The sequence below is a fragment of the Meleagris gallopavo genome, chromosome 1, assembly GCF_905368555.1.
Source record: "Meleagris gallopavo chromosome 1, MGAL_WU_HG_1.1, whole genome shotgun sequence".
NCBI classification, from domain to species: domain Eukaryota; kingdom Metazoa; phylum Chordata; class Aves; order Galliformes; family Phasianidae; genus Meleagris; species Meleagris gallopavo.
This window is the reverse complement of record NC_139404.1, coordinates 68,545,634-68,573,060: the sequence shown is the minus strand read 5'-3', so window position 1 is coordinate 68,573,060 and position 27,427 is coordinate 68,545,634. Positions and strand designations below refer to the sequence as shown.

The 27,427-nt window shown below is 39.8% G+C and overlaps 2 protein-coding genes across 6 annotated transcripts in view; both read right to left on the bottom strand.

The window, feature by feature from the left end:
* Window positions 1-265: 265 nt before the first annotated feature.
* On the bottom strand, window positions 266-25,312 carry PARVG (parvin gamma). Of its 3 annotated transcripts, XM_085232694.1 has the most exons (14): window positions 25,174-25,309; window positions 23,292-23,424; window positions 17,163-17,264; window positions 16,618-16,682; window positions 13,837-13,939; window positions 12,795-12,935; window positions 12,280-12,395; window positions 10,987-11,042; window positions 10,163-10,185; window positions 8,662-8,723; window positions 8,486-8,554; window positions 7,436-7,537; window positions 3,495-3,567; window positions 266-1,526 (listed from the first exon to the last, which is right to left on the bottom strand). In XM_085232694.1, exons 3-14 carry the CDS (start codon window positions 17,239-17,241, stop codon window positions 1,447-1,449), a joined length of 969 nt encoding a protein of 322 aa, XP_085088820.1. In that variant the 5' UTR covers window positions 17,242-17,264; window positions 23,292-23,424; window positions 25,174-25,309; the 3' UTR covers window positions 266-1,446. The 3 variants fall into 3 exon arrangements, with proteins under 3 accessions (XP_085088820.1, XP_010723232.1, XP_003203056.1); XM_010724930.4 differs by lacking the exon at window positions 23,292-23,424 and having other exon boundaries at window positions 25,174-25,312; XM_003203008.5 differs by lacking the exons at window positions 23,292-23,424; window positions 25,174-25,309 and adding an exon at window positions 21,715-21,894.
* The window catches only part of PARVB (parvin beta), a 57,707-nt gene continuing 54,027 nt past the window's right edge, over window positions 23,748-27,427 (bottom strand). For 2 of the 3 annotated variants that reach the window (XM_085232671.1, XM_019612004.3), the window contains exon 13: window positions 23,748-26,741. In XM_085232671.1, the coding sequence (XP_085088797.1) occupies window positions 26,665-26,741 (77 nt within the window). In that variant the 3' untranslated portion in view covers window positions 23,748-26,664. The remainder of the gene's footprint in view (window positions 26,742-27,427) is intronic. The other variant, XR_014885424.1, reaches the window with a different exon arrangement.

Genomic DNA, 27,427 nt, shown 5'->3' with positions numbered 1-27,427 from the left:
TTGCAGAATGCTTTCCTTTATCTGCTGTGCATTATTACCACTTTCAAAGAAAGGACTTAAAGACTTCTCATTATTGCTATCTAAGGATCTTTCTTTGTCTGGGTGATCAGGAACCAGACACAACAAATTCTCATCTTTAAATGTCACTACTCACACTCAGCATGCTTCAGTTTCCCATTACTACACAGATAGAGGATTGGATCGGAGATCAAGTGTCAGAGTCACCGACTGCATGAAATTAAATCAGTTTAGAGAGAAGTCAAAATAATATCAAAACTTTCTTTTAATTGCATCTCGAGCTTTATGCAATACAAACATGACAATAACTTTAAGGTTAAGGGAGCAGACAGAGGTTTTGAAAGAGTTCTGATTTAAAACACCAGAGAAAGAGAAGGGTTACGGTTCACATGACTTTTTAGCAGGTTACAGGTAGAGGGTCCTGCTGGGATGCATGGGGACTGTTGTCAGACAAACACTGCTAAGAGGGTCCCAGAGGAGTTTGAAAGCCCCCAGCATGAGAATACTGTTGGAAGTGGCAGAAACTGAGAGTTTTATTCCACACATCCAGGATAGGCTCTAATTCTACCAGCTGTAGAATTGGCCAGCAACTACAACCTCTGTCTGGAGGGAAATGCAGTCACATCAGTCTCTTCTGTAAAGTGCTTGGTGTGGCAATCAGCATTCCCACCAGTAACACATTACATTAGGGCTGCAACAGGCTAGAGCTGTCCAGTTTGGCATTAGCTTGTCAAAGAAACCACGGCATTCTTCCATAGCTATGCAGGAGATCCCTTTGGTTACTGCAATCTCATGGCAGCATGTGATCCTTGGTCCCTTTTCCAGATTGGAGAAGGCAAGTGATGAAACTTTCATTAACTGCTTTGGTAAATAACAACTTCACTTTAACTACTTATTCTTCTGGTGTCCAGTCCACATGCTCCATCTGACAACAGGTGACCACTTGCGTAAACTGAACTTCTATAGTACTTGTAACCTTCCCAGAGATGCCATGGTGGGCCTTCTCCCTCTTCAGAGTGAACAAGAAACAAAAAAGCAGGGAGGTTGCAATAACAGCTTCCACATTCATCTCCAGGAGCAAAGAATCCAGAGTCTCAAACAAGCACACGTTACACTTCTTTGCAGCATGAGGAGATTTCCGTTGGAATAAACTGTTGCTCCAGTCACAGAATTACACAATTCACTGGCCCTGGACATGCACATGCTTCCAGTTATTCAGGACATCTATGTGAAACTTTGCACAAATACATACTTGCATATGCAGTGTTAATACAGCAAGTGTCACACACAAGTGCATGCATATACACAGTGGCAAACAGAGCTGGGAATCCAAAAACCAGACCATGACATGCTAGCACAGAAAAAGAAGAAAAGGAAAGAAGGAGAAAAAGAAGAAAAAGAGACAATCTAAGCTCTTGGCCTTGCTCTTCATGTTTCTTTAGCCTTGTATTTGGAATACAAGCAATACAGAACCCGCATTGTAGTCTTCAGATCTCCTTTCACAATATCTGTGGATACACAAGAAGGAACACAACCAGATGGCAAGTGTTAGCAATCCTAATCGGAGGACTGGACGATTCTGCCACTGCCAAAACCAATCTTCCAACTTTCCCCAATTATAATGCAAACCTACATAGTTTAACTGCAACAAGAAGTAAAATAGGAACAACAAATTCAGAAAAATATTTATTCATTAAATGAACATAAGGAGAAAGAACCTTCGCTGCACTATCTTGCTGGAAGACAGGATAAATAATGTATAGCAAGAAATAATTCTTATCTCTTGTTCTCTAATAGAAAAAGAAGATAATTTAATAGAACTTTACACCTTTCATTTTTCATACACCTTTCATTGTTTTTGATTCTTCTACAGTATGAATCATACTGGGAATTGCCTGATACTATTTTTTTTGTCATGTTTCGATCATGTTTTGCTGCTGTTGGTTGTTTTCTTTCTTGATTTTAGTTTTCAGCTTCCACTTTCTTGTTATGCAACCTTCTGTTGTGTTTAATAATTGCAACGGAAGATTGTAACTAATAGAGGTTTGCTATTCTTCTGCTATTGCTGTAAATCATCAGAAGAAACAATGAAACACGACTAGATGAGATCCTCGAACAGTAAGTGGTATAGCTGTAGTACCCCTAAGTCATATTAAAATCAATTACTAACTGACAATTTTCCCTGTGAAGCTGAAGGATCTGTGGATGTTGGCACCAATGTTTTTTTTAATGATCAAATATGTATTTGAGGCAGAAGAGAATAGTCAGAGGAAAGAAAAAAGCAAGGCTTTAACTCTTTTCATATAAAAAGTTGATCTCAGCATGGAGACCTGAGCTCATGCCAGTTACTTGTTTCGTATTTAATATAAATAGCTTTCTAAACTCATAGCTCTATGCCATATGGCAAAAGGCCCACAGTTCATACATGCTCATCACACAAATTTCCAGAATCACCAAAGTGTTAGAGGAAAAAGAAAACAAAAATGAAAACATAGGAAGTCCTATATTCTGTCATTCCCTCTCCTTAATGCACTAGGTTCCATATTAAATACAGACATAGACTTGTTGATGAATAACTAACAATGGAAGAGGTAATTCTTTTTAACAAACACTTGATTTTCTTACTCAGCAACAAGATTTTGAGCTTGTGGGAGCAATGACAGGCTGAGGTTGCGTGCCTTGTCCTCTGCAAGAAGTCAGTCTGAGCAGACACAACCCTCTCTTGTGCTATTTGAGAACTCATTAATGCAGCTGCATCCCACATCCCCATTGCACATGGATGAGCAGCTGGTCAAAGATGTTCTGTTGGGCAATTTTTTAGTTGGAAAGTTGGACTCAATCAAGGGAATTTTTTTTGGCAAGGTGAGAGAGGAACAGGAACATACATCCCAGTAAAATCAGGCACAAAGCACTGACTCAGCAATACAAGCATTCACTTGAATGACGGAGATCAAGATTCAGCTCAGAGGTCTGAACTAGGCAGAGCAACAACCAAGACCTATGAATGTCATGTTCTGGAGATTGACCCACCAGCCACTCTGGGTTTGGATAAAGGAGTCAGTCTTTCTGATTCTCAGTACATTTTCTGAAAGGTGTCTTCTCATATAAAACAAGTTTGATTTTGTATCACCTAAGCTTCTTATGAGATAGGAAAACGGCTTTCCCTCCAACTCAGCTGCTATACTTTCAATAAGAACTGCCACTCTTCTAAATCTGTGACAAACACTGACTTATTAAACAGTTTAAATTCAGTGTAATTGGTATACCTGTAATACTGTAACATCTTTAGCACAGAAATAAAAAAAAAAATAAATTTCAGCTGTATTATTATTCATTCTGAACAAGGAACTATGGGTCAGTCATATAATGAAATGCATGGGTGTCACACTGCAGAAGCTACTTTCTTCAATCACCCTGTTTTGCTAGCCAGGATATTAGCAGAGCTACTCCAGATAATTCTGTTTGCCATGACTCACCTTCAGAGTTCACAGAAAAATTGAGAAGACCTCCATCCGTTAGCAAGTCCAACGCAAGGTTAACATTGTGAAGCTGTTGACAAGAGTGAGAGATTAGTGTAACAGAAAATACTGTCCATCTAACAGCATAACAACCAGCATGGTTTTAGAAGTATTTCTCTAGTAGCTGGAATAAGATACTGATTCATAAATACACACTAATATTCATCTCTTTACTTTTGATGGAGTGCTCTTCAGAATTTCTATCATTTATCATATAAAATCAGATGCACAATCCATCTCCAGCAATACGCATCCCACCCATGCGGTGGGAATAACAATCCATTTATTTAAATATAGACCTTGCATGAGAAAGTCTTCTGTTAATGGATGTTTCCACAGGGAAAGCAGAATAGATTCACAACTGGATCCAACAAATGCACTGAATTTATTTCTACTTTTTTTTTTTTTTTTTTAAACAATGCCCATATGCTTACCATATTTGGAACAAAAAAAAGTATGTAAGTCAAAAGTTGTCTGTATTTCATTTAGTATTACCAAGATTGGAAATCTTCTGATCAGCTATATTTGTGAGGTTTATGCTTTAACTTATAAAGATGTATACGCATGTAATAATAGTGATGATATCCTTTAATGTTACTCCTGAGAAATTAAGCATACCTCTATGAATAAAGGCTGGGCTTCTTTTCCCAGTTTTTCCTCACTTGTTTTTCTCTCTTTCCCACATGAAAGTTGCACCACAGGCATATGCAGTAATGATGAATGATATTTCAAAATAATATAACATTCAATTTACTAGCTCCTTACAGCTTAGGGGCAGCTATTTACTTGCATGGTAATTAGCAAGATCTCTTCCTCTAATGATGTAACAAGGCCTGTAAGAACTTCAAATTTTCTTTGTACGTTCCTTAGGCTACTGAGCAATTTATCCTTCAAGAGGTACAACATTAAATGCTGCCACGCTGTTCCCTATTATCTTATGACAAAAAGCACTGGGGTCCCACATGCATAAGCCAAGCAAAAACCGTGTGCTCTGAAGCGAAGCAATAGATTTATGTTTTACCTGGTTCTGTGATTTACAAGTAACTGAGATTGAGAGAATTTGAGCTTGTTTTCTTCCTCTCATGCTCAGCAGACTGGAGAGCTTAAGCTCATACCAATCTACACAATTTTTCTGATCAGAATGAATAAATCAAATGTTTTCTTATTGAATCAGCACAGGTGAAACGGTCTCATTTTCCTCCTTAAAGCATATGAGATTTGCAAGGAAAGGAAACATGCAGATTTCAAAGTAAATATTCAAACAGAAATACTGATAATTACCTAAAAAAGGCAACTTAGAAAAGTAAGTTGTTCCTTCCAGCTGCACTTCCACACTCAAAAGAGATGGCAAATTCTCTAGGATTTACAATCTGACAGCAATCAGAATGGTTGGGATATTTCAGCTCTGGGATTGGTTTGACAAAAAATACCAAGTCTGCACAGTTGTGATAAGCACAGAGGCCCTCCCAGGACTTATCACCTGGCCACACAAAGTTGACCCTTCATTCCAGCTTGATAATTTCATAACTCTATCCCTTGTCTCATGATATATGATTTTCTATAGACATGAGCACCCAGATGAAGACCTACCTGATTTACAGCTGCTTATAAGCCTTGCTGTTTGTAAGAGACACCCAGAAAACCTGAACAAAAGTAACCCACTTGGAGCACAGACTTGCTGCACCTGCAGGCCGGTCACCTCCAGGATTTCAGCTCCACTTTGTTCAGCTCTCCTGCCCCTGCAGCATCAGCTCCCATCCTCCCTTTCTCCATTAGTTTTTGTTTCTATTTTTCTTCTTGGTATCACAACTTCCATTCCAGTTTCCTCTCCTTGTGACTCACGAGGCACACTTATCAGTTTGGAACTACAAGCTTCCAGCTTAAAAGCAAGTTGGTGCACTGCACTGATCTCAATGGTGCGTGTGGTTGTCACACTTTTATTACATGAATGACATGTTTTAAATATCAGCAAAGGTTATATTTTCATACTTTACTCTATCAATTAACGTCTAAAATGGCAGGGAGTAAGACAGCACATGGGGATTGAAAGACATATTTTATGTTCAAATGACAGCTGAACCATGGTAGTTCAATATTTTTAGTTGTACTGTCATCTTGCTTTTTTTCTTGTAATAAACATCAGACAAGAAAAACAGTAAATAGCGCTTTGGCAAGTATTCAACAGAAAATAAAGCTCTTGAAAGCAATTTTGCTAAAATGAAATTGCTGGGATGTATAGTATTGAATTGAACCAGTACGTAGTCCCATTATAACCTCCTCTGGGGCTAGTGACCATTGGAAGTAGGGTAAGAACTAGGAATTCTAAGCTCTGGTTTGTACCTAAAATGTAGAGGCATCTCATTTCTTGAGATCCATGCAAGTCGGAATAGGGCTAATACAAAAAGAAAAACATGATCTACAAAATCTTAAATGAAAAAATATTCGCTGACTTCTTCTGAAGGAAGTTACTGAAAATGTCGAAAGTTTGTTCCTAATTCAATGGACCAGAGAACACAATTTTGAGAACTGAGGAGGAGAAAGGGAAATATTTTAAGCTTTGATTTTATTTAACTTTTCAAAATCTGTTTTCCATCATCTTAGATATAAAATCTGAATTTTCCTAATGCTTTTAGCAGTCAACCAATTTTGACAAAATCTGAACCTACGTCTCAGACAGCTGTACTTTTAAATGCTTTGATGATCTCCACAGAAGTATTTATTATTGAAGAAGGGATCTCTGAGAATTCTCATCACAGATAAATAGTGCCTGGGGAGATGAGCTGCAGTGAGACTGGGAATCGACATTCGTGTGGAAAACCCTGAATGCAAATCACATCAGAGGAGAGATTCCCTTCTCAGATATCTCTAGAGCACAACGGATATGAAACATTTCATCTTCAGAGACCTAAATGAATACAACCCAGGAAAAACATCCAGGGTTTCAACTAGATGATCATTATGGTGCTTTTCAGCCTAGACCATAAGTCTGTGATTTTCTGAGCCATTCATTGACCCAAATGAAAAAAGTTTTTTTGATTTTATGTGCAAAGGCATGCGCATATATAAAATCATCAACATAAATAACAGTTTTCATGGTCAGCTTCCTGGAAGTGTGCATGATCCACCAGCGTCAGCAACTGAGCCACATCAGAAACACCTATGACCTTAGCAACATTGGAAACAATTTGAAAAGATCTCAGATGCCTCAAAACATTTCAGTATCCGGGATCTGTGGCTGGGGCATTCACACCAGCAATCCAGCATGCACTAGCTTCTGGCTGATACTACTATTTTCTTTGGAAGTTCTGATAAAACCTGCCTGGTAGAGGTGGAGAATGGAGCCAGGCAAGAACAGCTGGGTACATTACAGCTCCCAGCCTTGGGGGAAGGAAGGAGGTACATTCTCGAGAGCTTCTAAAGTACAGAAGGGGCTTTCAAAATGTTCTGGTCATGTCTCAATTATGGTATATTTTTAGGATGGCATAAGGAAAGCTATATGAATCCAATTCTGTTATGCAAGATATGTCATCCGTGTAACAATGTCATTTGTAGGACAGACTAGTAGGAGGATAGCATACCAATTCCTTGCTGCAAAGAGACTCTGATTTTAACTGGAAGGCTTCAGAAGAATGCATCTGCATAAATAAATGCAATTAAGAATAGCTCACATCACATAAGACAATACATTTTTGAAGAAGATATGTCCCAAAGCATTTGAATAGCACCTAGTACATGCGTTTGTACTGTCCCAAAGCATTACCAGCAAATACCGTGTGTGTATATGGTTTTATACTGCAACAGCAGCTACAGCAAGACACAGAGCTCTTCTGACATATGGAAGCAATAAACACACAAGATGTTTGAAGCTTCGGGTTCTAAGTGATTAAATAACAACTTACCATCTCTGTGGTGCTAGCTGGAGTCAGAAAGAAATCCCTTAAATTCAGAAAATAACCTTCTAGTTGTCCGATTAACAGAAGTAAAATAACTCCATCTGCAAACTGGAAGAAGAATGATTTGAATATTATTTATTATGTGGGCTTTTAGTAAATTCCGAAGATAAACAACACTCCAGTGATAAGAGAATTGCAATGGTACTCTGGCAACCAGACAGCCCAATGACTCATCCTTCTCGACCTCTCAGACAGCACGCTTCATACATACTTACATAAGGCTCCTAAGCTCACATTAAAAAAAATACAACCTCGTGAAAGGACTGCTATTAAAACAAACTGTTCCAGATGTGACGAGACTTCAGATAGCCACAAGTGACAAACACATGAATACACTTGTGCACAGTGTCCAAGATTTACGACAAAAGCCTCCCAGAACTTCCCTTCTCACAGGCTGATTTCTCCAGCTGCTATAGTGATGTGTCCATGGAAGCAAAGAAAAAAGGATCAGGGACACCCCTGAGACCTCTCCCCGTCCTTGCTCCATCCCCAAGAACAGTGGAGGTGTGATGGAGCTTCTCTTTCCTGTGCATGGGAGTTGATCCTGAGCTGCCCAGCAAGTACTTCTGCAATTTGACGGACTCTAAGGAAGCTTGATGTTCAAAGGATGGAGTTCTGCCATTTAAATAAAATCAAGCCTTCCTACCCTTCAGCAAACCCCGCATTAAAGATCACTAAACACCAGTAACCAACCTGACTTTCAGTGTAATTGTCAGAAATCAGCCTTACTTCAGAAAGATGGGAGTTCAGTCAATTTTGAAAATGACTCCCTGTAGCATTAGAAGGAACGTATTCAGTACAATGCTGTATTTTTCCATTTCTTAGAAGTTTCTCAAATTTCAGACACTGAAGCCCAATATCTTAACCCAAAGCTAAATACAATCGTTATGTTGCTAAGTTTAAAACTGATGCTACAGAAAGGAGGGATCCCAATGGTAAGAGGAAACACTCAAATAAATGACAGAAAATGATAAGGTACAGTTCAGTGCAGGCTACCTGAGATTCCATGTCTTTCACATTTAATCCCAATTTTTCAACATGCTGGTTGACGAATTGCAAAAACACCTAAAGAAAACAGGAGAGGAATAAAAGAGCACTTTTTCCAGTGGAGTCATGGATTATGTTTCACCCGACATATTTTGATTCTGTTAAGGAATAAATAAATAAATTACCTTTTTTACATCATCCAGTCTTTCAGGAGCACGGCTAAATAATTCATCAAAGGCATCATCCGCTGTATCAAAACAACATTAATTGATATTGTTTGGAATAAACTGTCACATCACAGGCTTAAGATGGCTTGAGAAGGAGAAAGGTAATCACACTTTATAAACCAGGGAGGAAAAACGTTTTAGGGAGAAGGGAAAAAATCCTGCTTTTGGATTTAACACAGGACAGAGGTAGAAGCTTCTCTTTAGCCTGATTATACCAAATTTAATTCATTCAGCTCTGTAATTTTTACCTGCAGATGTTCTCAAGATTTGTACTGCACCAGTTCTGGCAGCAAAACCAAATGAGGAATAGATTTCTAGGGTGCAGGTAGGCAAATGCACCTCTGCTTAAGGTTCCTCCGGAAAGTCAGCAGCAGGGAAGCCTCCGCTGTGAAGGAGCTTAGTTGGTTTGCCCTCCCTCCCTGCTGGGAAGCAGGTGAATGGATTCCCATCACACCTCAGAGCCGGTCTGCAACCTGCAGCAGTCTCACAAACGAGAGAGCCCTCTTCTGGAGCTGTGCTATGAGACTCCTTTCAGTCTTTGTTAAGCAAGCCATGTTAAAAATAGATGGAGACAGCATTCTGAAGAGTGAATTTCAGATTTCTTTTTCTAGCAGAATCAATCCTTTGGAAGAAATACTCAATTACAGTATTTTTCACTATTTCAGCCCAGGCTAGAGGCCAGTCAGGGGAATAAGTGATAAACATGTATTAAATGATACAGTTTGCACCTCTGCAAAGTATGAAATGCTAATACAAAGGGCTCAGCAGAGAATTAAAACGTTTGCACCCATTCACCAGGGATGAAGAATGCTTCTTAGCAGCAAGGAGCAGCTCATGGTGTGCTAGCCAAAAGCCTCAAGCCAAAGCTTGGGCAGTGCTAAGACATTCTGTAGGCTCCACACACATGGACAATTTTCACCTCAAGTGTTTCACAGCCCTCAAAAGCCCTAAAGGTAAAATCTCCAAGGAGTCTGCTTGCTTTAGTGAGCTGCCATCCATAACCAAGCATCAGATTTCAGAATCCTATCTGAAAGCTGCAGAAAGGAAATGACAATGAAACTACTGAGGCAGGAACACAATTCTCATGGCACTGTGTTCATAAGTAGTTCCAACAGAGAGAATGAGATCAGCACAGAGTAATTATTTCTTTTAGTTCAAGGCTTATTTTGTCCCCATCCAGGGCTTCTCTGCTGGGTCATCGGTTCACTGCATCATTCCCTGTCTCACCTCCCACCTGCAGCCCACAAGCAAAGGGACTGTCCAGCTTCCAAGCCATATTGTGCTGAATATACAGACTTTAAGAGAAGACATTTGGAGAAAAATGCCAGGAGAAATCAATGAGTCTCCACTAATTCTAGGGGAAACATAATGATTTTATCACACGGTAAAAATCGATCCCACTTTGTGGCATAATAATACTTAATGGAGAAATGCTGGATTTGGCAAAGCCAGTACTTACTTGACTGCTCTTCTGAATTCTCTCTAGAGGTGCAATAAAAAGGAAACAATTAGAAAAAGCATTCAACAGAACTAATCTTATTCATAAGCAAAGCTTATCTGGGCCATCAGGCACCTTGTAAAGCAGGAGATACAGTACAAAGTGCCATTAACTTTATGTCAGAGTAACTTTCCAAAAGACACTTTTTAAGCACACTGTATATCCGTGTAGACACTTGGAAACATACGAAAATATAACTGGCCCACAGACCAATGAACATTTATTTTATAAACACAACCCATAATAACCTCTTGCAATAAGCTGCTTGTGAAATTAGAATTTGAAGATGTTCTAGCATATAAAAGATGACAGTAGGAAAGTCTGTTTCTGGTTCTTGGAATGATGGCCATATTTTCTTGGTGTAAAAATGGTATCCTGCGACACCTCACAAACTCAGCAAGCCCAAACCTTATTTCATCAACATCAGAATAAGCAAAAATCTGCCTCCATTTTCTTAATGTATGGACACAATAGAAATAAATGAATAGTAGATATAAACCACTGTGGCTTTATAAAATTTCCTGTTTATTTTACAGTGAATTTAGAGTACTGGATGTTTATTACTATTTTTATTACTATATTCCATGGCAATAACAACCTCATAAATACTCATATACGTTATTTTAGAGAAATTTAAATAAAAAGTAGAACATGCATATGAATGCCTGGGTTTATGCTTTTTGTCATCATCATAATATCAGATAGTTTTTGTTTCTAAGGGGAAAAACACCCACAATATTTCCTTTCTGATTGACAGTGTACAAACCAAATATATCCCCTCTTACTTGCTTCCTGTGATATATTCCACCCCATTTGCTGTCTTTAATCCTTTGGAGGTGTTCTGTTAAACAGAAAACATGTATTTTTGGTTTTGTTATGCAAAAAAAATCTGAAAGCATTAGTGACACTTTCATGAACTGTCTGCTGCCTTAAATGACTACCAGAGAGCATTGATCAAGAAGTCCAGCACAATTAGTACAGGCACTTTGAGAGGTTGCTGCTCCTTTCTGCTCTCTTCAACCAAGAATGACCTGTTCCCTTCAGGACCATTAATTTCTCTCGTGAAGAAACAGCTCACCACCAAAACCCCACCATCTCCATTACCACAGCACTCTCTCTCTCTCTCTGGGCTAATGTTCATTTCTGATGCGGTGGTTTTATAGATAATCCCTCCTGATTTCTGTGCACTGAGGCACTTGCAGCCACACAGGGCACTAGTAGGAGGACTGCTTTATAAAGAGTCTGACTTTTCACTGGTGGGAAGGATTCACATGACAGGAGCAGCTGAGCACTGCAAAGGGACAAGTAATTAGAGTAATTCTAAGAAATCAAAGAGTCTACTTGTTCCTGAGTGCTAGGCTGGGACATGGCCCCTGAAGAGGTTGTCCCTCCCAGACACTTTGAATCCTCCAGACATGAAAAATGTATTTTAAGTCTATGTATGGTCTCTGTTCCAGTTATCATCCTTCAAAGAGTGAAAACTCTAGGTAACGCCATACAGGGTGCAGGGCTCAAAACACAACAGAATGGCTGAACTGTTGAAACTGTGATGTAGTGGTGCTGATTTTTGCAACTGTATCTCAAACCGTGGGCTTCTGAATATTCTCTTGAAGTTCCAGAGCTGACTTCAAGAAACACAGTGGAGAGAGCATGCAAATCTCAGCTCATAGAGAAAAATAACAAAATATGACTCCAACTGACAGTAAGGACTACCCCTACAGAAAGAAACTAATGTCATGTTCAATAAGCGCAGGCTTCTATGTTAAAACATTTAGAGACAGCAGGAACAGAATTTCTTCTTTTGCTTCTTTACTGATATCAATATCTGCTTTCAGATTGGACCATTCCTTTTTTCGATCAAAGAGAAAAAGTAATATAGTGTTTCTATCCTTTTAAAGTTACAGCATCTGAACTAAGCTCAAAAATTATAGTCTAGTCATTAAATTGAAAGACACAGTTCACAGAAAATAAGTCTCCCATTTACTGCTGCACACACATTTCTCCTTAATTATAAATAAAACGAAGTCTTGTGAAACATTTTTAGGATATTCGGTGACAAATATTAAAGCCATAAATACCTCAATGGTGATTGTTTCCACATGAACATTTGGAGGAAAATCCAGACTGGGTTGGAAGTGCTTTGCTATTGCCACCAGAAGATGCAGTGTGCTCAGTAAGTCCTTTGCTAAAATAGCTATAGCATGTAAAGAAAGAATACAAAGTTTATTGTGCAGAACAACTAAACCTCACTGTAATATCCTAAGATCTTCCTGCACAGAGCATCCCAAAGTCACAGTAACACAGATGGGACATCAAGTTGGGATTTTTATCACATCACAATTCAGCAATAACACATCTTAAAAGTCCTTTTTATGAGACATTCACAGGGATGCTAAAGGCTGTTAAACCACATACCTGGAGGACACAGCTGCACCTAGTCAGGGACAGATATTCTTGTCTCACTTGTGGTTCAACTAATAATTGCAAACAGGTCATTTAATTACTGTTCTGGCACTCCACTGCTTCACAGCAGTCTTACAGCAGAGGAAGCCTTGGGATGGTTAATTTTGTCTTGTTTCACAGCTGCACCTACCTTCCACACTCCATTTCAGCTGACTTTCTTCCAGTTGCAAACACTTAGCCACAGCTTCCAGAATCACAGAGAGTTTCTGACGCTGTTTTTTTTCTGTTAATGCTATCTTGTCAACATCCAGCTTGAGAGATCCTAGATTTTCTTTGACAGAGAGCCCACATAAAGAAGATGGAAGCATTTAACACCATCACAGAGAGGGAAAAAAAAAAAAAAAATCAATATAAAATCACAGCAAAGCACACAGAGTCTTGTTTTCAATGCCCAGTACTATTTAACAGCTTCCACACTTCAGACCCACAGCCCACCAGCATATGCCTTATCAAACTCCCACTCTCTCTGATAGCCTCAAGTAAACTCAGTAAAACTCTGAAGGTCTCAGCCCATTCCTTACAGCAGCATCTCCCATCCCCAGCACTCCACAGCACTCCTTTTCCTAGGGGAATGTACAGGAATTCAACACATGAATCCTTCCTGTAGGTACTGCACAAAGGCCATATCAACTCACACAAAGAAGAAATCCCAGCTCATTGCTCAAACAAGCAATCTATGAAAATAAGCTAATCCAATAAAATAATGAAGACAGCCACTCTGCTGTCTTCAACCTTGAGGAAAAGGAGATGGGATTTGAAAGGAGTGCCCCGAAAAAGAAAAGCAAAGCAAGGATGAAGAAACAAATGGACCAAGAGGCTGTTCCAAGAGATCACATCTTTAATAAATTGATATTCATCAATTCGGAGTATTAGACCTGAAACTTAAAAACATAACAAAACAAAAAAGCTGGAAAACATACAAATCATTGTGCTGATCCCATTTGATATTTCTGGTAGCATCATTATTTGCCTTTGTGCTCTTGGCTGATGCTAAAGACTTTCTGAGAAGACAAACTGCATTTGCTTAAGACTACAGTGGAACACCAGGCATCCATTCAGAGTTGCCTTCATCACGACTTATCCACAGCTCTTTCCATTCAAAAGTATGTTTATCCTACTTTTGTAAAGTTTTTCTGCTATTTATTTGCGAGCTTAACTCAGAAGCAGCTTACCCATGAGATGATGAAGTACTAGCCCATCATACAGATCTTCTTCCAAACTTTTCACTACTATGTGCTCCTCTTTCAGAGTCGTGTTAATCCAGTCAATCAGCAGCTGTGGAGGAAAACAAAACAGCTGGCAATTACACTTTTGTCTGGACAAGTCCTCAGTGCTATGCCATGCTTCACCTCTTTCTTTAGTCTCTTATTTCATGTTTCATTTTGCTTTCAACCTCTACTTCCTTTTTGCTTCTTGGTTATTTTTTTAAAGAAAATGGAAGTTAAGCGTTACTTGGTTCCTCCTAATAATACAAGGCTCATTGGCCACTTCTGGGCAAACTTTTAAGTGAGACAGGTGCCTCCGAAGTTGTATTCTCATGAATTTTGTAGAAATAGCTATACAGGGAAGAAGGCAGATCCTATTGCCACTTCCATTAGGGAGAAGTCAGTACAGTAGACCTCCAACCCCTGCCTTTATTACACATCAGAGAATTCACACACAGAAAAAAGTTTGTGGAAGCCTTCTCTCATTCTGTGGGCTATATCCTGCACGCACAAGACCATAGGAGCTCCTCAGCATTTCTCCATTCCTTATTTAGTCAAAAATGCTAATACAAAGGCAAGACGACCTGCTGAAGCAGAATTAAAAGCAGCAGCCCCAGCTGGTTATCAATAAGAATCTCTTGAAAAAGGACATGTATTGCTTGTATTGCTATTTTTACTGCTGCAAGTGAGTGCTTGGAGTATATTGTATGGGTGATCTCCTCATTTGATGTAAATGTAAGAGATAATTCATAGCAGGTCCCTGTAAGTTAGCCAGCAGTAACAAAAATATAAGAAACAGTTTATAAAAATAAAAATACTGACCTCTGGGATGCTTGAAACTGCATGAGAAAAAAATGTCCAGCTTGGGCACTCTCCCGAACTGAGGAGCTGACAAAGCGTGTGTAGCATACTGCCTCAACAAAGAAGTAACTGATGTTTTCTAGAGCAGAAAGCTCTGCTCCTGCAGGCTAAGCCCTGGTGATGTATGGGTGGGCAAGGGCTAGACATGCACACCAAGTGTCATGGTTCAGGCAACACCAAAAAGCAGAAAGTACTGCTAAGTATAGACTTATGAGACTCCTCGTTGGGTATCTCAGCTCTTCACAACCACGACCACAGCCTGCAGCTCAGACTACTCTTTCAAGTTCTGTTACTGGGGTCCCATTCAGCTGCAGAGCAGAGTAGTGTGTAAAAATGAATAAATTGAGAAAAGAGAAAAGGAATACCTAAAGATGTTTGCTACTGGCTTCTAAAGCAACCATCTTCTCTTTTACACATTCTTCAATATTTACAGTAACTACAGCAAGCCATTTCACACTCCTTAGCTCCCAGCTTCAGAACAAAAATGTAATGCAAGACCGTCTTCTTCCAAGTTAAGTAAGGATCTCCACAGCTCCCCCTCTCCATCCCAAGCTCTTTTCCAAAAGAGCCACAAACACTTCAGATCAAGAGGGTAAGCAGTGGCCGTGATGGTACATGGAAGATGCCCTCCTTTGGGTCCTCATTTCCACCTCATCATCTTTCACAGAGAAGACAGACAGTGACAAACATTCTTTCAGGAGTTTCTGAGAGGAAAAAAATCAAGCACTGAAGCTCACAGAAATCTCCATATAGAAAGGAATCTCTTCATTTTTGGTAGTCTGGAAAGAACAAATGCAATCTCTCTGTAGACAACATAATTGCATTTCGCAGCATCACCTTTCAAGATTTCCTCTTTCATATAAAAACATTGTGAAAGCCTGACACAGAAATTAAATATTTTTGATCAAATGTGCATGAAGGTTTAAGAAAACATAATAAAGAAGCACACATATTTATGGATTTATGAATGCCATATAACACACACAACAGCACAAAGCCTAAGCTTGTTTTTGTAATATTTCTAACACTTTTAGTATCTCCATAATGCAAGAAGTGTCAGTCTCAAAAGAGACACACCACTTTTCTTGCAGGAAATTTCAGTATGCTAGCCTTCCCCTGGGCTATGCCACTAGAAAAATACAGTGATTGAAAGCACAGGGGAAATTTTCAAAATTACTTTGAAATAAAGCACTTTCCCGTGAAATAGGATTCATCCGTCACAGCTACCTCAAGCAGACAATGAACTGCACAACAGCTTGAGGGCTTTTCTCTTCAATTTCACTGGTGACTTGCACATCCTCACTCCTCCTTATTCTGTTATTTATTAACCCATCAGGCTGCACCTTAGCTTGCACCAAGCCAGCAGCCTTCAGTGTGCTGCAGGCATAAGGCAGAGGACAAGAGAAAACTGCTGACCATCACCATAGCAATTCCACAGCCTGTTATCATAGGATCAGGAGAACCAACTTCAATGTACTTGAACGTCTCCTGTTAGTCATAACAAGTGTTGACATGGATTGCCTTTCAATCACAGCTGGCTGTCCTGGATGGATTCTTATTGCCTTTACACTATTGCTACAGCCAAGTAGCACCTGGCTCCTTCATACACATGTCCTGAGTTATGGGAGAGGTCATGTAAGAAGAATCCCAGATTTTAAACCCGCTCTCCACTTTACGCACAACAGAGACCACTCTGTGTGGTGTCAGCACATTAAGCTTAGAACTGTACTTGACAAAGACCAAGTGCCAGCATCAGGACATGCCCATGCCCTTAGAGAGTGAGGGTCTGGGACCAAGGAGCTGAGTAATTTACATGACTGAGCAGCAATGTGGCAGAGTACAGCAATCTCAGGTAAGAGTTAAACACTATAGTAAAAGAAATTGTACCAGCTTTAATTCCTCCAGTTTGGGATTGTTGCTTGAGGTGGGTTTTATGAGTTTCCTCTTCTCTCCTATGAAGGAAAGAAACAAGATCAATTACAATTATCAGAAACGACTCGTGCAAGTTTTTCATAAAATCTGCAGTATCACTAACTGACATATGTAGAAATTGCCATTTTTTATTTCAATTGATTCCCCGTAAGGAAGAAAATGGCTTATCAAAACACTGCCGTCAGAAGTTATATTTCAACGTGATTCAAATCAATAAATCTAGAGGGACAATCCTGGAAACAAACAAAAGATAGGCAGACCTTTATGTATGAAATTTCAATTTCAGTTAAAGAATCAGCTAGGACTTGTGTTGCTTCTTCATTATCTGCTTCAAGAGGTCAGAGACCAAACTACATGCACATCACAGCATTTACTTGCTGCTGATGAAGCCAGGAGACTACTGTTGAAAAATACACAATTCATTTGTACTACAATTTTTCTGCTTATCTCTTCAGGTCACTCCTTGGACCTTTTTCTGTCTTGGTTTACAAAGTACGTACCTGGAGTGATGACATTCTCAACGAGGAATTGATTAAGGGCTGCAGGCTGTGTAAACGCATTTAAGGAGTCTGTGTCCATTGTATTTTTTCACTCCTGGTTACCTGATAAAAGATACAGAGTAAAAGGGAACATGAGTAAAGAAGGCATGAATAGAAGAAAATAAGTGTTAGAAAGGAATCAAATGAAAGGGCTTTTTTTTTTAGTTATTATTTAATGACCTATGGATTACTTCTAAAAACAATCTGAAAACAATTTTTAAATGTGTATAAAAAAAGTAAAGTTAAAAAGAAGCTTCATTTTTTCTGTTAATAATCAGAATGTAGGGAAGGAAGCCCTTAAGCACAAAAACTCGCCTTAATTCCAACCAATTGTTTCATCTGAATTAATTAGTAAAATCCTTTTTCAATTTACATTAAAAAAAAGCTTTCAGCTTCTAGATATCAATACATATAAAAATGATTGATTCTTAAGAACTATTAAATCAAGAATGCAGTAGTTAAATTAGACACAAGCTTTTAAATACAAGCAGTTTCCTTTACTAAACCATCTGGAACGGTTGTGTAAAAAAAAAAAAAGCAGCTTCCTTCTGGGTATACAACCTCAACTTCATGTTAAATTAAGTTGCACAGCTTCTCAACGATTTGTACTTTAAACACAGACTGGAGAATGACTTCCCTACGCAGCCTAGCCATCTTTGAATGAAAGCAGAACGGCAAAATACACAACACAGAGATGAAAATACCTTGTCAACAAACAGTACTACAGGCATGCTTTTCTAAAATGGCTAGGAGCTGCACAGAGGACAGCAGAAGGCAGAGAATGGAGCTGTGGGAGCAGGGTGGGGAGGCTGTATAACCCTCCACATATGTCCTACCAAACTGAAGTTCACCCTGACACCAGTAACGATCTGTGAAGAAGGGTCTGGCAAAGATGTCCCCTAGTGTTCTTGAATTAAACCACGGTACAAGCAAAGACAAGTCTGATTTTTTAACCATGCGTACATAAGTCTGTTCCATGATGCCTACAAAACACGAAAGACAGAGCCAGGCTCTACAGGATGCTGAAGTGGTAGGAAATGTTCTGATTTAAGTGCTTGCTTTTGCAGTCTGTATGTTTATGTAAAGGTTGATCAGCCAAGTCCACAAGACTAAGAAAATTAGGATGCTTTAACGTGGCAAAGACTAAAGTAAAGAAAGTAGTAGAACCTGAGTAGTCTCTTTTAAAAGTTTATACAAAAAGGATAGCTCTTCTGTAAACCAAAGATCAGTTAACTTCAGCAGATCACAGAATCGTGGAATATCCCAGGTTGGGACTGACAAGGATCATAGAGTCCAGCTCCTGGCTCCACAAAGGACCACCCAAAATCCAAACCCTATATCTGAAAGCTTTGCCCAAATGCTCATTGAACTCCGGTACTTGGGGCCGTGCCCACTGCCCTGGGCAGCCCGTTCCATGCCCACCGCCTTGTGGTGCAGCCCCTGTCCCTAACCCCCAGCTGCCCCTCCCCTGACACAGCTCCATGCCGTTCCCTCGGGCCCTGTCGCTGTCACACAGAGCAGAGCTCAGCGCTGCCCCTCTGCTCCCTGTGAGGAGCTGCAGCCGCCATCAGGCCTCCCCTCAGCTCCTCTGCTCTGTGCCCAACACACCAAGGGGCCTCAGCTGCTCCTCTGACACCTTACCCTCAAGACCTTTCACAATCTTCATAGCCCTTCTTGCTCCTGGAGCAAGAGAGCTGCTGCAAATGCCATTGCACAACTGCCCAGAGACAGTTTCCAAAGTGGTATTTCTCTGGTAGTTTTACACTCCAAAACATATAATCCTCCTTTGCAGACTCTCTCAGTGTACATTAAAGACTCCAGTCAAAGTCCACTATGAACGTGTATTTTAACACAGATCTTGCCAAGCCACGATTATAGGTAGGAAGAGGCAATCAAATACTTTTGCATAGCTGTCTTGCAAACAAATTAGATACAAGCCCAACAAACCATCAAGGAAGAAGAGTCACAATGCAATTACTGTCATTATGGCTGCAAAACTGAATGTTGTCACTAGAAACGTGGATAATAAACTAAGATACTTAGGAGAAATTGAGTCATTTAGTGCCTGGGGAGCAACTGAACTATCTGAGATGAGACTGTGTAGAGGAGAAAGTAGGAGGAAAGAGGTAATTAATACAGAGGAACCTACGTCCAACTTAAATTAGGTTTCTAGCACTTGTTTTGTCTTGGAAAGTTCTACTCTAAAGCCCTATGTAATAATCCATGTAAACCACAACTTACCAACTCAACTTCACTGCAATATTCAACTTGCACATCCCTTACACTTTCTTTGAATTTTTACACACTAAAATAAGGCATATTGCCTTACCACATCCTTGGTATCTGTTTGGCCAAGGAACCCAGACATCAGAAAGCTACCTTTAATATTTGGAAGCCTATAGGAAAGGGTCTGAAATTAAGAATTTACTCTAACAAAAGTTAATGTACTCCAAGGACTAGGTCTTGTGTGTTGTACTCAGCCAGAATGGTAAAATGGCCATCCTGGGTGAGACAAAATGTCTCACCTGATATCAGAGATCATTTGGATGATGCTAGTCCCTTGCAGCACCCAAAGTCAGATGCTTGGGGAAAAAGAAAATAGAGCAAGCGTTCACAAGTTACTTCCCTAAAACACGCTCACAAGCTTCAACACCCTGCTGCTCAGCCTTTCTAAACCAAAACTTGGGTCCTAATAACTTGATGCTATCAAAATACTTAGTTCTCATGAACTTCCCAGCCTGCCCATGAATGCATGCCTCTCTCACTGTTCAACAGTGAGGAGCTGAAGAGCATATCTTCACCTGGTATAAGGAAACACATCCCTTCTGCTTGCTCTGACCTTAGCTACTTCCTTGAAGTGCCCCACTACACCTAAGTGGAGAGCCATTATTTCATTTTCTTCACATCTTTATGTTACTGCACTGCTACAGTACACCCTCAAATCATCTCTTTCCACAAAGAAGCACACCCTATGTCCTTTGCAGGGATGCCATTCTGTAATTTTGATCATCTGAGCTACCCTTTTCAGAGCCTTCTCCAATGCTACCACAACCTTTTTGAATTGCTAGGAAGCAGAACTGCACAGGTTTAGGGCGGTGCCCACAATACCTTCTGCATTGTTCTGCTTGCCTTTCCTCCTAATTCCTACCATCGTTTGCTTTATTGATCCCTGCTGAGCACTGAGCTGACACTTTAACAGAACTGTCTATTAAAACTCCAAGATCTTATTCCTAAATACCAACACCCTGCTCTGAGCCATCACTTATCTGTAGAACCAGTATTGTGTTTTCTCACTACGTGTTTCACTTTGCATTCACCTACACTAATTTCCAACTGCCATTTCAGAGGCTAAGAACTGCAGCTCCTTAGCATTTAATAGACTCATTACTTGTTACTAATAATTAGCACTCCTGAGTAGTCTCTTGTGACAAGTTTCATTGCTGTGAGGCTTGATCCTAGGTAGTGGCCTTTCAAAAGGTAACCTTCTGCAGAAACAGCATGAAACAGAACAAAATAGGATTTTGACTCGTCCTTGGGTTTAATTGTTAATGAGAAATCGGAAAGGATGGGAGATTTGGTTCTCACCTGAAAGCTTCCATGCTTCCCATAACCTCTGCAGTCTAGTGCTCAAATTCACTATCGAGAGCTGTTAGAGACATGCTATTTTTCTCTGGCCTCCTGCATGAATTATTTATCACTATTAAGAGGAGAGATCATTCCAGGAGACAACTGTTTGAATATTGATTGTAGTGGCATTTCACAGTGGAATTTTTTAATAAAATTGAGCTTTAATTATTGACTATTCAAATGAAATGGCTTTATGTGGTCCTTCGTTCTCTTTTACTGAGATGTCACAGCTTGTTCACTTTAAAAGCAACAGCTGCTGTACTCCTCTTGCACCACCTGCCGTGGTGGATTTTTGGTAGGCCGAGAACTGGACTATTGCATAATGCTGCAACAATGACAGATAAACCAACTCATTCTCTTAGTGATCAACATCAGCTCATCTCACTTCAAGTCTTCTCACAGTCTGACTCCCAGATATCCCTGACGTATGATATAAAGCACTGGTGAGAGGACATGTGAACTGACTGTAGGATATACACAGGCACTCACCGACGTTACCAAATTGTTTCAGCTGCTGAACTTCCTGTTTGAACAAGACAAAAGCCCCGCTCTGCATCAGCATGAACACATTTCCTAGGAGCAGTTTTCTAAACAGATCACACAAACAGCGAACAAAACCCAATTCTGAATGCTAGTGATAACACTTCTGCCTTCAAAAAAGCAGAATAAATAAAAAAAGAGAAAATGCACTGTGCACCCAGTTTAAAACCTATTTTTACTTCCTTGTTCAGTATCAGACTTTTCAAAGAGCAATATTTAGTCACTAGCATCAAAAGAGACACTGTCTCAGCAAGAACAATCCATGTGAAAGCACGAAGAAGCACGAAGCTCTACAGCTGAAAAAAAAAAACCACCAAAACTTCCCCTGAACGAGTCGCAAACTTACTGTTCAATTCTTCAGTATTTCTCTAGAAGCTTTTGTCACAGCAGCGCGATGCAATTGCTCAGGGGCTTGGTTCCATTGCAGCCCCTGCACAGGGCAGCACCAAGCACGCACACTGTGCGTGGTAGAAGCTGCACCACACAGCACTGACAGTACTTGAAAACGAAACCAGAGTCATAAGCGGAACTTCATTGTCTGCGTGCTGAGTTCCTGCTGGAGACTTCAATAAACAGAAATACAAATGCAGGAAGCATGCATCCTCACAACTCCTGAAATGCCAGAAGGTATTAAGCAAGACACTGTCATTGTTTCATAGCACCATATCGTTTGCTAGTCCACAGCACTGCATGTTTTCTTTGCCTTTAATAAAAGATCCAGTGACAGATAAAATCATCACGATACATCACACCTCTTACTCATGGCACTTAGAGCATTTTGTAAGGCAAATCTGCACTTTTCTTCCTACCTGGCAAAAGTAGAAAGGCAGAAGGAAATGAGCTCATTTGTCCTTGGACAGCTAGTTAGTCACACCAGTGCCCAGATGCTCATCTGGTACAAGAGTTACCTCTGCTAGGCAGATCTGATACTCTGCCTCCCCTTTTTTTACCACTGATTAAGGAGAGAAAGCTCTCAACAACCATCACTTTCCCTGGACATCTCCTTCAGGTATCACTTACAGTCTTCCAGAATAAAAAAGCAATAGCTCTGCAGTCCTCCATGAAATCCCAGAACAAGAAAGGAGACAGCCACACTAATTAAGCCAGTCTGTTTTAACACTATTAAGGGACTGACTTCTGTCTTTAGCTCCACACTATAGATGAGAACTAATAGTTCAGCATGAGCTAAGTAGGGTAAAGGAAAGTGAGATGAAAACAGACTTCCAGGTGCTATGAATTCTTAGTAACTGAGAAATTAACTCCCAAACTTTCATCTAGGAGTCGAAGTACAAACTTAGCATACTCTCTAAGCAGAAAAAAAGCACATTATATCAATTCAGAAAAGACTAAGAGTACATTTTAACCTACATAGGAGTGCATGCCACAGCCTAGAAACGTAGGGAGTAAAATCCAAAAGAAGTACAACTGGAAATGCTGCACTTCTGAAATCTAGTTTCTTATCAGCAGGAGAGGGAGTAAGAACAACTAAAATTTGGGAAATTTATCTAGTTATTAGGTCTCTCCGTGCTTCAACTAGCAACTCATGTTTCTTTCTTAAAAGCCTCAGATGCAATGCAGTGCAAGACAGGGCAAAGAACAGTCTCAAAAGGTGGATGGGCATATTTTTCTTCCAAAATATCATCAGCAGTGCATGAAGCATCCAGTCTTCTGCAGAACTGCACTAATTCTGTGCCAGAGTTGCATCTTGCCCCATGAGTCTTTCCATCCATTCTCAAAGCAGGTGTCATGCACACAACCACACACACCTAGACTTCTTATAAAAATAGCCACTGAAGAACAATTCAGGAATTGGTGGTACTCCCACCAGTAACAAGTTCTGATTGTATATTTTCCTGCTCTCCCAGACGGCTTTGCTTTATAGAAGAGATGCTCTTTGTCCCCTTAATACCAGAGCAAACGTACAGGCATTTCCAGTGTCATTCCACACTTTGTTGGGCTCCTGGCTTCCCAAGTGCTCTGCAGACAAATACAGGACTCCAGTTCCATCATGCCAGGCTTCCCTCCTACTCAGCTCCGGAAGAGCTCGGCCCTGAGACTTTTAAAAGTATCAGACAACATAATTCAGTTATCTCTTGTGGAAGGGAGAAGATGAACAACATGATCAAGCAGGGCAGTAACAAAAATGCTGTTGATGAATCCTCCAAATGAGTCAGACACGTTTGTGTCTAACTGTAAAATCACATCACTTGTGCCAAGGCCAGCAAACTGAGACCACTGCTTTGCTAGGTCTACATGGGTCACCATGCACCTGGGACCCTTGATAAAGAAGAGAGCTGAAGCCCATTATCTTTCAAAGGTTCTTCCCACTGATTTGTCTGCTTAGCTGGGAAAAAAAAAAAAAAGATGTGGAAAACCATGTGATCATCATTTATTTATTTATTTGAATAAATAGTAGAACAGTCACAAAACCATGCACAACACTCCTGCTGTTATCTTTAGCAAACATAGCATTGCATTGGAACTTGCTTACAGTACACAATTCTTGTCACAAGTGACAAGTCCAGAATTTTATTTGCAAGACTAGTTTTTAGTAAGATATCAAGAGTAAACACTGTTAAAAACTGTAAAAAAGATTCTTAAAAAAATACATTAATACTGAAAGCACTAGGGTTTGAGAAGGAGGCATGAGAAGGCCCATAAGTTTTAACTGATCAAAAAAATAAAATCTGCTTTTCTGCTTTTTTATCTTGAGGAATAGGATGCAGCTAAGGAATATCTGGGCTTCTTCTGTGGTAATACAGCTCACTGGATCTCAGTATGTCAAGCGGACACACCTAAAAGGCAAGTTGTATGAATTGGAAAAGACAGACATTCATTAAATATTTTAAAATGTGGAAACTTTAGTGTTGCAGAGCATTCAGCATTCCAGGTAAATTCAACAGGTTTCAAATTTACCCCACTGGTACCCAGAGGAACATATCTAAAACTCCAGTAAAGCAAAGAGTTTGTGAATAACATTCTAAACTTCTCTTCTTGAGAGTAAGTATCATGCATATATAACAAAGTCATGACAAAAACACATGCTTAGAGAAGGCTTTGCCTACACTGCTCTTCCTGTAAACTGTAATGCAATGAAGTTCCAGTTCAGTTAAGGTCTATTCCCTCTCCCTGTTTGGTCAACAGTAAAGACAGCATTCTCAGGAAGAGTGACCTGGCTATAACAATGAGCTGAAGAATGAAAAATGCATTTTCCCTGTGTAACATGTACCATCTTAAAGAAAGATAACAAAACCCACAGGATATGACACTTGCCCTCAGCGTGCCCAATGTTTCTATCCTGTCTTGACCACCTGGGATGTTAACATAAGAAATGCTAAAAGAGATCCATGCCTCAGATTGCAAAGGAGGGATTCAAGTTTCTGCAGAGTAACTAGAAACACCTAACTGAACAAGACAGAGACTCTCTTAAAATCTGTGGTGTCCACATCTGCTCACAGGCAATTAAGATATCAGATGTAAATTCCCATCTCAGAAATAGCCTTTTCTTCTCTCAAACCAAAACTGCTCTCATCCACCTCCCTCTTCTTATTTTCTGTTTGCTTTTTATATTAATATAGCCAGTAATTTCACAACTAGATTCTCTGGAGGTCTATAATAAAGATAGCACTGGCATTTTCACATCCAGGGGGTGAATAGAATGATGGCTCTTTACAGACTCATTTCCCACAAATGCATTGCATCAAACAGAAAGTTTGAGAGACATTTCAGTTCAGTCAACTTCCAGCCTATTTCATAGCACAAAAGTAAGATCAATTTAATTAACTTGCCAGGAGAGCTGACCCACCTGGTCTCAGTGCTTCTACAAGTCTCCTCTGCAATAACTGCCAGCACCGTGGTAGAGTCCAATGGTCTCATCAGAAATTCAAGTCCTATAGTACTAGGCACTGTATAAACAGCAAGAGGTTAGTTGCTCCTTAAGTACAAACATTGACTCCCAAAGAAACCTACAGAATGCATGGACCTGAATTTTTCACGGAAAAACAGAGAAGCTGCCTTTCACTTTTATTTTGGAGGCACGAGGGGAGGTGGCACAAATAATTCATTACTAGAATTCAGAAACCCAAAATAAGAAATGAAGAAGCAGAAGCCCATTTCCCTTCTTCCTGAGATTAAAAAATGTTTAAGGAATAAAAGAGAAAAAGCCAATTGTAAAATTCTACAATTCCGTTCTTGGGATGACACTGGACAACCTCAAATTAGTTTGAAGCACAACTAAACATCATTGAAAAGCTTCAACTTTGAGAGTTAACCACTGGCTTGCACTAAGTACACTTTGCCTTTTGTAGAAGCCAGGATAATCAACGAGGCAAACTCTTATTTACACAAGAATTCACTTTTAATCTTCAGGAAAGAAAATACTTAAAAACTGTTTATAAATGCTTGACCCCCAGAACTGTACAGGTGCCAGCAACTTCAAGAAGAATCCAACCCCTTATCTTAGTTACATGAAATGAAGTGACAGCCTTTGAACTGTTAAGCTCGTTATTCCCCACACACATCTCAGAAAGGACCGGGACAGAAAACATTAATCCAACCTGGGCGTATTTGACAAGCTCCTGATGACTGACTTGATTGAAACTGCATACCTAAAGGATGACAATGGTTCTAGCAAACATATTTCTCCTAGAAAGGAGATGAAATAAAAAGAGACCTCAAAAGACTAGATGGTTATGCCATTGCAAATCTTATTCTGTGTAAACACGGAATGGAAATAACAGAGTAGTATGAGGTTAACGCAAAAACTGAAGCTTCAGATATTGCCTGTAATTAACCTTAACCTCACTCACTCAATAGAACATATTAAACTTTATTTAATAAAAAAGGCACAGCTTCCCAGTAAATTTCAATGCTGATTTTCTAATGGTTAATGGTTTCTAATGCTAATGATTAAGTCTGGAAAATCATCAAATGAAAGAAAGGTTATTATAGAATCAGAATCCACAGTCACGAGTAAAGTCTCAAGTTTTCCCTGCTAATTAAAATAGTTAGTGGTATATTTCTTTTATCAAGAGAATATTTCTTGATTATAGCAAACAGGTTCAAGAATATCTCCTGGTAAAAGTATAAAATATCTACACATTTTTAAGTGACCTAGAGATTACACATGCATAACTTTTAGTGGGACTGTCATACAAACAGCTACAGAGATCATAGCAATTTTGGAAAGAATGCATTAAGTATAGCATAAGGCACAAAGGGAATGTGCAGAGGGTGTTTTCATTGGATTTTTTGCCTAAGAAGATTGGCAGGATGAAGATCTCAGCAGCTTCCAGGATCACTCCACATTCTTGTACTTTGTGAACAGATTGTATAGAACCCTGAGGGTAGACTTCAGATCCAAGTTGACAACATCTGTGGAAGAAAAGGAAAAAATCCTTAATTTGCATTTTGTTCTCCACCATTTGTCCTCAAAGGAACACAAATCTTCACAACTCTGAGCCTGTAAGGAACAGCAACAAAAAAGTTCCAATCACCACAAACCAAGCTATTTAAGTATCATACAAGATGCATTTCAAAACACCTTTATAACGCTACAGTAACAGCTAACATCCCTGGGAAACAGAAGAAAGATAATTCCCTTCTCCTCCCTCATCTAAAATTAGTTACAGATAAAGCCTAGTTCTGTCTGAGATGTGGGAAATGCTGCATTCTGGCAACATCACTCCTACTGGACTGAGTTTCCACTAACATTACTAGCCATAGAAGAAGCAAACAAATACCCACGCACATCATAAAAGATCCTGAACCTCACATACTCTAGACAGGCTTGAGAGTAGACCCAGGTGAACCTCATGAGGTTCAAACAAAGCCAAGTGCAAGGTCTTGCACCTGGGTCATGGCAACCTCCACTATCAGTACAAGTTGGAGGGTATAAGGATAAAATACAGACCTGCCAAAAAGGACTTGGGAGTACTGATGGATGGCAAGCTGGGCATGAGCCAGCAATGTGCCCTCACAGCCCAGAAAGCCAACCATATCCTGGGCTGCATCAAAAGAAGCATGGCCAGCAGGTCAAGGGAGGTGATCCTGCCCCTCTA